The sequence below is a fragment of the Mytilus californianus genome, unplaced genomic scaffold, assembly GCF_021869535.1.
Source record: "Mytilus californianus isolate M0D057914Y unplaced genomic scaffold, xbMytCali1.0.p SCAF_3, whole genome shotgun sequence".
NCBI lineage: Eukaryota > Metazoa > Mollusca > Bivalvia > Mytilida > Mytilidae > Mytilus > Mytilus californianus.
In genome coordinates this window covers 4108245-4121202 of record NW_026262679.1, presented here as the reverse complement: position 1 = coordinate 4121202, position 12958 = coordinate 4108245, and the positions used below count along the sequence as shown (strand labels likewise).

General features: G+C 32.7%; 1 protein-coding gene across 1 annotated transcript in view; it reads right to left on the bottom strand.

Moving 5' to 3' along the window:
• LOC127732903 (junction-mediating and -regulatory protein-like) overlaps window positions 1-12958 on the bottom strand; it is a 28608-nt gene that overhangs the window by 7231 nt on the left and 8419 nt on the right. The window contains exons 5-8 of the mRNA XM_052242111.1: window positions 11952-12117; window positions 9541-9710; window positions 9077-9163; window positions 5967-6062 (exon numbers count right to left, since the gene is read on the bottom strand). Coding sequence (XP_052098071.1) covers window positions 5967-6062; window positions 9077-9163; window positions 9541-9710; window positions 11952-12117 — 519 coding nt within the window. The remainder of the gene's footprint in view (window positions 1-5966; window positions 6063-9076; window positions 9164-9540; window positions 9711-11951; window positions 12118-12958) is intronic.

The following is a 12958-nucleotide window of genomic DNA, read 5'->3' as shown; positions in this document are numbered from 1 at the left end:
CCCCCTTTTTAAATGAATAAAACCCCATAACTCAGAAATGTAAAATGTAAAATTTATAAAATTCTAAACGGAGCTTACATCAATAGATATAAACAATTCATCAAAGTTTCATAAGAACTGCTGAAAGCATCTTTGATTTCTTATCTGAAAACTGGAAAATCCCCCTTTTTTTTATGAATAAAACCCTGTAACTCGGAAATGTAAAATCTAAAATTTATAAAAAACGAAAGGGAGCTCACGTCAATAGATATAAACAATTCACCAAAGTTTTATGCAAATTGGTTAAAGCGTTTTTGAGTTAATGTCCGACATGTTGACGACGGATAGACGGACGGACAGACAGACGGACAACAGTATACCATAATACGTCCCGTAAACGGGCGTATAAAAAATCTGAATTGACAGTTATTCATTGGTAATTTATATTCAAAATTTTAAAGATGAAATTTTCAACAATCAAGTTAAATTTAAATTTCTAATATTCAAATATGAAATGTGGCTGGTTAACTTATGAAGAACATAGTGAAATTCTTTTATGCCTTTTAAAACAACTTTGCAATCACTAATAGATCTGTAGTCAATGTGGAAAGGTTAAGTCAACAAAGCATCTCATAATCAATTAAATAAAATGCTTCGCTGGGCGCAGCTTGATACGACCGCAGAGGTCGAACCCTGAACAGTTGGGGCAAGTATGGACATAACATTCAAGCTTGATACAGCTCTGAATTTGGATTGTGATTAAATATTTGACACAGCATAGGTTTCTGACACAGAAAGAATGTGGTCTAAGAACTTCAATTTTTTTAATTTACCTATTATGGTCCAATGTCCAAAATCAAAATACATGGTTAGATTCAGCATATCAAAGAACCCCATATATTCAATTTTTGTTGAAATCAAACAAAGTTTAATTTTGGACCCCAACTTGGACAAACTTGAAAACTGGTCCCATAATCAAAAATCTAAACACATGTTTAGATTCAGCATATCAAAGTACCCGAAGAATTCAATTTTTGTTAAAATCAAACTAAGTTTAATTTTGGACCCTTTGGACCTTAATGTAGACAAATTTAAAAAACGGGACCCAAAATTAAAAATCTAAAAACACGGTTAGATTTGGCATATCAAAGAACCCCAATAATTCAATTTTTGATGAAATCAAACAAAGTTTAATTTTGGACCCTTTTGACCTCAATATGAACCAATTTGATAGCAGGCCCACAAATAAAAAATCTAAATACATGGTAAGATTCAGCATATCAAAGAACCCCATATATTCAATTTTTGTTAAAATCAAACAAAGTTTAATTTTGGACCCCAATTTGGACCAACTTGAAAACTGGGCCAAAAATCTAAAATCTAAATACATGTTTAGATTCAGCATATCAAAGAACCCCATATATTCAATTTTTGTTGAAATCAAACAAAGTTTAATTTTGGACCCCAACTTGGACCAACTTGAAAACTGGTCCCATAATCAAAAATCTAAACACATGTTTAGATTCAGCATATCAAAGAACCCCAAAAATTCAATTTTTGTTAAAATCAAACTAAGTTTAATTTTGGACCCTTTGGACCTTAATGTAGACCAATTTAAAAAACAGGACCCAAAATTAAAAATCTAAATACACGGTTAGATTTGGCATATCAAAGAACCCCAATAATTCAATTTTTGATGAAATCAAACAAAGTTTAATTTTGGACCCTTTTGACCTCAATATGAACCAATTTGATAGCGGGCCCACAAATAAAAAATCAAAATACATGGTAAGATTCAGCATATCAAAGAACCCCATATATTTAATTTTTGTTGAAATCAAACAAAGTTTAATTTTGGACCCCAATATGGACCAACTTGAAAACTGGGCCAAAAATCTAAAATCTAAATACATGTTTAGATTCAGCATATCAAAGAACCCCATATATTCAATTTTTGTTGAAATCAAACAAAGTTTAATTTTGGACCCCAACTTGGACCAACTTGAAAACTGGGCCCATAATCAAAAATCTAAACACATGTTTAGATTCAGCATATCAAAGAACCCTAAGAATTCAATTTTTGTTAAAATCAAACTAAGTTTAATTTTGGACCCTTTGGACCTTAATGTAGACCAATTTAAAAAACGGGACCCAAAATTAAAAATCTAAATACACGGTTAGATTCGGCATATCAAAGAACCCCAATAATTCAATTTTTGATGAAATCAAACAAAGTTTAATTTTGGACCCTTTGGACCTCAATGTGGACCAATTTAAAAACGGGGCCCAAAATCCAAAAACTTAATACACGGTTAGATTCAGCATATTAAAGAACCCCAAGAATTCAAGAATAAAACCCCATTGAAATTGATCAAGAAATAAGCAATTTATACGAAGTATCTTCTTTTGCACAATACTGTGCAATTGAATATTTCTTGCTATTGCGCAATACTGTACAATTGACAATTTCTTGCTATTGCGCAATATTGTGTTATTGGATATTTCTTGCTATTGCGCAATACTGCTAAATTGAAGATTTCTTGCTATTGCGCAATACTGTGCAATTGAAGATTTCTTGCTATTGTGCAATACTGTGCAATTGAAAATTTCTTGCTATTGCACAATACTTATTATATAATAATTTACACATCCTGTTTGGTGTGTATCTCCTACCATATCATTATTATTTGCTTTTAAATATAAATCAGAAATAACCAACTTAAAATGGAAAATTTTAAAAGAAAAAAAAAAGGAAAAAAAGAAAAAAAAAAAAAAAAAAAATCCCCCCCCCCCAAATTTTTTGAACCCCCTTATGATTCATCACCCCCAAACTCAATCCCAGCCTTCCCTTTGTGGTATGGTACCTTGCAGTACAATTTCAGAGAGATCCATACACTTGAACACAAGTTATTGTCTGGAAACTAGAAAAATGCTTATTTTTGGCCCCTTTTTGGCCCCCAATTCCTAAACGTTTCGGGCAATTACCCCCAAACTCAATTCCAGCTTTCCCTTTGTGATATGGAACCTTGTAGTACAATTTCAGAAATATCCAAACACTTACACACAAGTTATTGTCATGAAACTAGAAAAATGCTTGTTTTTTGCCCCTTTTTTGGCCCCTAATTCCTAAAATTTTGAGGCAATTACCCCCAAAATCAATTACAGCCTTCCCTTTGTGATATGAAACCTTGTTGTACAATGTCAGAGAGATCCATACACTTACACACAAGTTATTGTCTGAAAGTTACAAAAATGCTTATTTTTGGCCCCTTTTTGGCCCCTAATTCCTTAACTGTTGGTATCATAACCCCCAAAATCAATCCCAACCTTCCTTTCGTGGTATTGAACCTTATGGTGAAATTTCATGGAGATCCATTCACTTAAACTAAAGTTAGAGTGCGAAAACCAATGTGTCTTCGGACGACGCCGGACGACGCCGGACGACGACGACGAGTACAACGACGACGACGACGCCAACGTCATACCAATATACGACCAAAAAATTTTTAATTTTTGCGGTCGTATAAAAACTTAGTGGAACTATTTTAGTTGGTTTTCCTGTTTGAATGGTTTTACACTAGTCATTTTTGGGGCCCTTTATAGCTTGCTGTTCGGTGTGAGCCAAGGCTCCATGTTGAAGGCCGTACTTTGACCTATAATGGTTTACTTTTACAAATTGTGACTTGGACGGAGAGTTGTCTCATTGGCACTCATACCACATCTTCTTATATCTATTAAACATATGTCTCACCTTTATCTATAGCATGTAAAGACATCCCTTGAGCATGTTGAGTAAAGTTTGATATAAGCGGACAGGGCATGAACCAAGGGATAAAGTAAAGTGTCATGACAATAAAGAATATATAGATTTAAGGGTGTAAATATGAACAATTGATGAGTAGGGGCTGGGGCATGTCCACCAGGAAAAAAATCTATGGTGGACTATAAAAGGGTCTAATCAAGGTTATTAAGAACATATATGGTTAATAAGTGGGGATTTTCAAAGATATTGGCAGGGCAAGGGATGCCACATGGGGAAAAAACCTATGATGAACTAGAAAGGTCATGTCAACGCAATTTAGAATATATTCGGTGTATTTGAAAGGTCTGGCCATGGTCAGCAAGATATAAATAAATATATGGTTTACGGGTGGATGTTTAAAAATCGATTATTCTGACTTAAAGGTCAAAAGCCAAGGTTTAAAGGTCATCCTCAATGATAAGCCACAAATCCATCATCTTGAGGTGCTGCAAGTCAATAAACAAGAGTGCACACGCTGAAATGTCTCGCCTTCTTTACTAACCATTGATTTTATGTTGATAGTCCTAAATATAAAGCTTTACTACAAGTAACACATAAACTTAACATGATCCAAGAAAATGAGGTCAAGGTCAGTTAAACCAAACGAGAAATACATGTACACCTTACAATCATTCAATAAAACAAACATAGTTGACCTATTGCTTATAGTTTCTAAGAAACAGTCTTAACCAAGAAAACTTAACATTGACCAATGAACCATGAAAATGAGGTCAAGGTCAGATGAACCATGCCAGACAGACATATACACCTTACAATCAATTTATGCATTAAATATAGTTGACCTATTGCTTATAGTATCTAAGAAACAAACTCAACCATGAAAACTTAACATTGACCAATGAACCATGAAAATGAGGTCAAGGTCAGATGATACCTGCCAGACAGACATATACACCTTACAATCCTTCCATACAACAAATATAGTTGATCTATTCTTATAGTTGAAGAAAAACTGACCAAAACACAAAAACTTAACACTGAGAAATGAACCGTGAAAATGAGGTCAAGGTGAAATAAAACCTGCGAGACTGACATGTACATCATAAAATATTTCCATACACCAAATATAGTTGTCCTATTGCATATAGTATTAGAAAAAAGACCAAAACTCAAAAACTTAACTTTGACCACTGAACCATGAAAATGAGGTCAAGGTCAGATGACACCTACCAGTTGGACATGTACACCTTACAATCATTCCATATACCAAATATAGTAGACCTACTGCTTATAGTATCTGATATATGGACTTGACCACGAAAACTTAACCTTGTTCACTGATCCATGAAATGAGGTGGAGGTCAAATGAAAATTGTCTGACGGGCATGAAGACCTTGCAAGGTATGCACATACTAAATATAGTTATCCTATTACTCATAATAAGAAAGAAATTAACATTACAAAAAATGTTGACTTTTTTTTCTAGTAGTCACTGAACCATGAAAATGAGGTCAAGGATAATGGACATATGACAGATGGAAACTTTGTAACCTAAGGCATATATATATAAAAAGTATGAAGCATCCAGGTCTTCTAGCTTCTAAAATATAAAGCTTTTAAGAAGTGAGCTAACGCCGCCGCCGCCGGATCACTATCCCTATGTCGAGCTTTCTGCGACAAAAGTTGCAGGCTCGACAAAAAGGAAAAATGCTACCATAGTGGAATATACCCCCAAAAGAACATATGTCTGTCTGCAAAATGTGTCTAATAAAAATCTCAGTATTATCATGTTAATATCATCAAAGGAGTATATAAATTAGGGATTTAACTTATGGACTCCTTAATATTAAAGTCCAGGGTAGTGGTGATAACTTGATGCACAACAAATTATTGCAAGACAGAATTTTCTAAAGCACAACAACAACAAAACCATTTTGTCATAAATCGGGACATTGTTTTTTTTCGTTTGAATTGTTTCATATTTTGTCATGTCTGAGCCTTATACAGCTGAGTATACTGAGTATACAGTATGAGTTTTGCTGAAGACCCTACAGTGACCTATAGTAGCTAAATCCCTTTCAAGTATCCTCTGTTGGATAGTTATTTCATTGGCAGTCATACCACATCTATTTATTTTATATTAATTTTTTTTAACACCAAAAATAAATAATTTCACATGCATTTCAAAGAAGTAATTGATGCAATATGAAAATCAAAATCTTACAACTTTGTGCATTTTTATTCTGTCTATTGCTTTCATTCTCTCTTCCACAATAAAATCAGCCTTTCTTGTTGTGTCTTCCTTTTTCTTATCAATTTTCTGTAAATGGAATTAAGGTATAACTAATATGATGTATAGCCAAACTTACAAAAAACCATAAAAAAGACTATAGCGAGAGGGTTGAGATCTCACAAACCTTGTGGCCTTTGTTAGTCTTGTATGTTTTAAATTGAATTTTGGTTCATTTATATGTTTCGGAGTTTAGTGTGACGTTCATTTTTTTTTAACCAGTATACATTTTTGTTTAGGGGCCAGCTAAAGCCCGCCTCCGGATGCGGAATTTTCTCGCTGAGTTGAAGACCCATTGGTGGCCTTGAGCTGTTTTCTGCTCTCTGGTCAAGTTGTTGTCTCTTTGACACAATCCCCTGTTTCCATTCTCAATTGTATATATATATATATACATACATATTCATGAACATTATGTTTGATCTAAACAATTTATGTTTATAAGCTTTTAAAGGTGAGTGGTTTGTTATCAGACACATTAAGGAATCTGATATATTCTTGTAATATAAATACAATTCTCTGATATCATTTTGAAAGGTTTTCAGAGGAGGCAAATGTAAAATGTATTATTTCCATGAGTATTCAAACTACACAATGTAGGCAAGAAAAATAAAATAACATTTTGCCAAGAACTCATTCCAAATATTCAATGTCAGTGTATGTTTCTGTACAGTCTTTTATATGTATATAAGACTACTAAATGCAGCATTCTGTAATAAACCACACTTAAAGCTTTTACCAGGTCTTCATGTAACATATCAATACACAGGGGTAAATGGAAATCTTGTTTTGATTATATTCTGACAACAAACTATATAACAAATGGCAGTAAACATTACTTGTTCTAAAATGGAAGTAATCAGAAAACTGAACATTTGAGTATAAACACTCCTGCATGAAATAGAAAACAGACCATAACATACTGGTTAAAGCTCATATGCATTGATACTTTAATAATGTTGCATAACAATGGTGTCTGAAAAGATCTTATTCTGAAAAGGAACTAATTAGAATACTTAGCATTTGGTGTTAATGAACCAAGAAAAGGAACTAATCAGAATACTTAGCATTTGGTGTTAATGAATCAAGAAAAGGAACTAATCAGAATACTTAGCATTCAGTGTTAATGAACCAAGAAAATGAACTAATCAGAATACTTAGCATTTGGTGTTAATGAACCAAGAAAAGGAACTAATTAGAATACTTAGCATTTGGTGTTAATGAACCAAGAAAAGGATCTAATCAGAATACTTAGCATTTGGTGTTAATGAATCAAGAAAAGAAACTAATCAGAATACTTAGCATTTGGTGTTAATGAACCAAGAAAAGGAACTAATTAGAATACTTAGCACTTGGTGTTAATGAACCAAGAAAAGGAACTAATCAGAATACTTAGCATTTGGTGTTAATGAACCAAGAAAAGGAACTAACTAGAATACTTAGCATTTGGTGTTAATGAACCAAGAAAAGGAACTAATCAGAATACTTAGCATTTGGTGTTAATGAACCAAGAAAAGGAACTAATTAGAATACTTAGCATTTGGTGTTAATGAACCAAGAAAAGGATCTAATCAGAATACTTAGCATTTGGTGTTAATGAATCAAGAAAAGGAACTAATCAGAATACTTAGCATTTGGTGTTAATGAACCAAGGAAAGGAACTAATTAGAATACTTAGCATGTGGTGTTAATGAACCAAGAAAAGGTACTAATCAGAATACTTAGTATTTGGTGTAAATGAACCAAGAAAAGGAAGTAATTAGAATACTAATTAGAATACTTAGCATTTGGTGTTAATGAACCAAGAAAAGGAACTAATCAGAATACTTAGCATTTGGTGTTAATGAACCAAGAAAAGGAACTAATTATTTTCATTCACCTGTGTTTAAAGTAATTGCAAATGACTGATATTTTTGTTCAAGCATATTGTTTTTCCTAAATTGTTTAACATTTCACAGCGTTATAACATGTTCCTTTAATTATTCTTCCCTTAGTTTATTTATTTTGTATTTACATTGTATCATAGATCAAATTTATTTGTTCAGTGTATGCTCACTGGTGTCTAATATGTCTTTTGATTGAGTTAAGCCATTTCAATTGATATTTTATAGTGTGTCTTTCTATGTTGTGAAGTTACACTATTGTTTCAGATAAGGGTGAAGGTTTGGTACCATTAAAACATTTAAACCCACTGCAATTGTTTGCACCTGTCCTAAGTCAGGAATCTGATGTTCAGTAGTCGTCGTTTGTTGATGTGGTTCATAAGTGTTTCTCGTTTCTCGTTTTTTATATAGATTAGACTGTTGGTTTTCCAGTTTGAATGGTTTAACACTAGTATTTTTTGGGGCCCTTTATAGCTTGCTGTTCGGTGTGAGCCAATGCTCCGTGTTAAAGACTGTACTTTGACCTATAATGGTTTACTTTAATAAATTTTGACTTGGATGGAGAGTTGTCTCATTGGCACTCATACCACATCTTCTTATATCTAATTAGAATACTTAGCATTTGGTGTTAATGAACCAAGAAAAGGAACTAATCAGAATACTAAGCATTTGGTGTTAATGAACCAAGAAAAGGAACTAATTAGAACACTTAGCATTCAGTGTTAATGAACCAAGAAAAGGAACTAATTAGAATACTTAGCTTTTGGTGTTAATGAACCAAGAAAAGAAACTAGTTAGAATACTTAGCATTTGGTGTAAATGAACCAAGAAAAGGAACTAATTAAAATACTTAGCATTTGGTGTTAATCTAATTAGAATACTTAGCATTCGGTGTTAATGAACCAAGAAAAGGAACTAATTTGAATACTTAGCATTTGGTGTTAATGAACCAAGGAAAGGAACTAATTAAAATACATAGCATTTGGTGTAAATGAACCAAGAAAAAGAACTAATTAGAACACTTAGCATTTGGTGTTAATGAACCAAGAAAAGGAACTAATCAGAATACTTAGCATTTGGTGTTAATGAACCAAGAAAAACCACAATAATGTCTCATTCCTAGCAGGATTTTTCCCTGACAAAACATAACCATCAGTAACATACAGTTTGTATTGCATGGTGTTGTCGTAATTTTTCTTCTTCCTCAACTTTCTTTTCTTTTTTCGATTTTCTTTGCCTTTCTATTGCAGTCTACAAAAACAAAACAATATTCATTACATTAAATCATTTAAATAAAAGCAATTAAATTAATACTTTATTTCCATATTTATGACCAAAGTGAAAATATTCAATTGCATTTATCCAATTGAAGATATTTAGAAAAATCTGATTGATTTTTTATTATTTAATGTTTAGTCATGATAACCATCTTGGTAGTTAGACAAACCTGGATGTAATTTTGAAAGAAGATATTCAAAGAAACATTCCAACAAAGTTAGCTTTCAATTGTTCAATGGAATGATTTTCTGTAGGCATTTTTAAAATTTTTCTTATTTCAGTGATGACGTCCAACCACTTTTTGTATAAAGCAAAACACATATAAATTCATACTGCTGAAAAACACTTACCTTCTTATTCCTCAATGTAGCCCTCTTTTTATTGATAGCTGTCATTTTTCTCCTAATGGTATTTAAATCACTATTACTGCTAAAAGATGATATTTGTTCTTCATCTTCATCAGGGCTTAACTGTGAACTGTCCTCAACAGCATCATAAAATACAATCTCATCTTCCTTGGCTAAAATAGATAAAAGTACTGTTATAAATCAGTGAGAAATACTTATATACTTTCTGTTTTGATAGATACTGTTATCAGTCAGTTATTTCAGTTAAAATACCTTAAATATATTTGCTTATTTTCTCCTCAGCAGTTTGTCACAAATATAATTAAAACTCTATTCTTTCATCTTTCTTAATTAAAACAATTAAGAGATTGTTACTATTAGCTATAATCTGTCCTCTGATATTCCAAGATGAATATAGATAAAACGTAGAAAATAAAACTAGTCTACCAAAAAAAAAACAAAGAAAGGAAATTGATTATTTTAAGAAATAAGAACATTTACTGCCTATGCAATAGTAAAAAAGAAGAAGATTACTTTACAAATCCATATCACTACTTTGGTCAAAAAGAAGGTATGATGAAGCCTTTTTTGGGCTTATATACTTATATTGCACTTGGGTCAATACCTCTAATGCGCCTCAAATTTAGGAACACAACTATAGAAATTTAAAATAAAATGCTCCGCTGGGGCGCAGCTTGATACGACCGCAGAGGTCGAACCCTGAACAGTTGGGGCAAGTATGGACACAACATTCAAGCTTGATACAGCACTGAATTTGGATTGTAATTAAATATTTGACACAGTATAGGTTTCTCACACAGAATGAAAGTGGTCTAAGAACTTAAAAATTTTTAATTTACCTATTCAAACCATATCATTATTATTTGCTTTTATATATAAATCAGAAATAACCAATTTAAATGGAAAATTTTAAAGAAAAAAAAGGGAAAAAAAAATCCCCCCCAATTTTTTGAACCCCCTTATCATTCATCACCCCCAAACACAATCCTAGCTTTCCTTTTGTGGTATGGTACCTTGCAGTGGAATTTCAGAGAGATCCATACACTTGAACACAAGTTATTGTCTGGAAACTAGAAAAATGCTTGTTTTTTGGCCCCAAATTCCTAAACGTTTAGGGCAATTACCCCCAAACTCAAACCCAGCTTTCCATTTGTGATATGGAACCTTGCAGTACAATTTCATAAAGATCCATACACTTACACACAAGTTATTGTCCTGAAACTAGAAATATGCTTGTTTTTTTGCCCTTTTATGGCCCCTAATTACTAAAATTTTGAGGGAATTACCCCCAAAATCAATCCCAGCCTTCTCTTTGAGGTATGGTACCTTGCAGTACAATTTCAGAGAGATCCATACATTTGAACACAAGTTATTGTCTGGAAACTAGAAAAATGCTTATTTTTGGCCCCTTTTTGGCCCCTTATTCCTAAACTTTTTGGGCAATTACCCCCAAACTCAATTCCAGCTTTCCCTTTGTGATATGGAACCTTGTAGTACAATTTCATAAAGATCCATAAACTTACTCACAAGTTATTGTCATGAAACTAGAAAAATGCTCGCTTTTTTGCCCCTTTTTGGCCCCTAATTCCTAAAATTTGGAGACAATTACCCCCAAAATCAATTACAGCCTTCCCTTTGTGATATGGAACCTTGTGGTACAATGTCAGAGAGATCCATACACTTACACACAAGTTATGTCTGGAAGTTACAAAAATGCTTATTTTTGGCCCTTAATTCCTTTATTGTGGGTACCATTACCCCCAAAATCAATCCCCACCTTCCTTTTGTGGTATTGAACCTTATGGTAAAATTTCATTGAGATCCATTCACTTAAACTAAAGTTAGAGTGCGAAAACTAATGTGTCTTCGGACGACGACGACGCCAACGTCATACCAATATACGACCACAAACATTTTTTTGCGGTCGTATAAAAATCTGTATGCAATGATATTGGACATTAGTAATTAACTGAGCTAATTAACCATTTGTGTTTTTTTGAAGAGCAGAAGACTGTACAATAAAGATGTAAAACTTAGGAGTTACTAAATGCTTGATAAGAACTGAATTTTCAGAGAATTTTACTGTGTGAAAAAAGTGGACTTTTTACTTGCTGAAGCTGCATCACATGGAGTCTTTTCAGGTTTTCCAAATTTGTAAAAAAAATTAATCACACTTCGTACCCAGAAAATTTAACCACATCTGTGAAAATGCCTCAGCTTTTGAAAACAAACTATCATTCATATCCAAGTTTACAATAGGGACAGAGGAATGGAAGAAAAGGTTACCATTGTCGCCTACCTGAAATGAATTGCACATATTGACCCACTTGTTTTCATATTGACAAAATCTAAAGCAGACTAATCTTTTTATTCCAAACCCTAAATTCTTTAACCTTTTAGATTTTTCTTTAATGCCTCCATTTTGGCTTGACAGATCTTCTCTTCTTCATCTAGAATTTTCATTTGTTGCTGGCAGATCTTGATATGCCATTCATATGCCTTTGTTTCTAACTTTTCCAATTGTTTTTGTACATTAGGAGTTTCATCTAAACTAGCTATCTGTAAAATATATAACAGGCATTTATTTAAAGTTCTTATAAGGTCATGGAATGAACTATAATAAGTATGAGATTTTTTTGTGTACATGGTAGGGGTACTAGGGGTACTACATCACATTCCAAAATAGGTTCCTTCTTTTATTTTACAACAAAAGCAAATGATTTGAGATACTGCAAAAGGGTGTCCAATTATTTTGTTAACAAACTGGGCATCTTTTAATGATATTTTTAAAACATTTAGAGCGGTTTTGACTGCAGGCATTCACTTTTTTTTCAACCATTGGGAGTTCTAGGTCAAGGATTTTGGTCACAGAATGAATAGACAGCTTCTGTTTACAGACAACCAATCTTTTCAAAAGTTGCATATCTGATACTTACTAATAAGAAAACTTTTAAGATAATTTATTGATTCAGTTCAAAGGTTTCAGATGTATTTATATTGAGTTTCAAATCTGTGTGCATTTGATTTTAATTACAAACAATGTTTTCCCATTCCATATGAAACTTGAAAATTTACATGAATCATACTCTTATTTTGACAAACTAATTATATTTTGCTAAAATTATGAAGTTGTAACTCAAAAATGCATGAGCAACTACTTCAAATGTCCATAATTTAGATTGAGACACTTTACCTTGCCTGTATATTTAAAACTAGAGGCTCTCAAGAGCCTGTGTCGCTCACCTGTATCTACTGTAAAATAAGGTTAAAATCATAATAAATAGTATTAGATACCCTAATAATGATTGAGGCCAAGTTTGGTTTAATTCGGCCCAGTAGTTTAACTTAAAGCAAGTCATCCCATTGTAGTCTTACAATAGTTACTGAAGACCCCTTATCA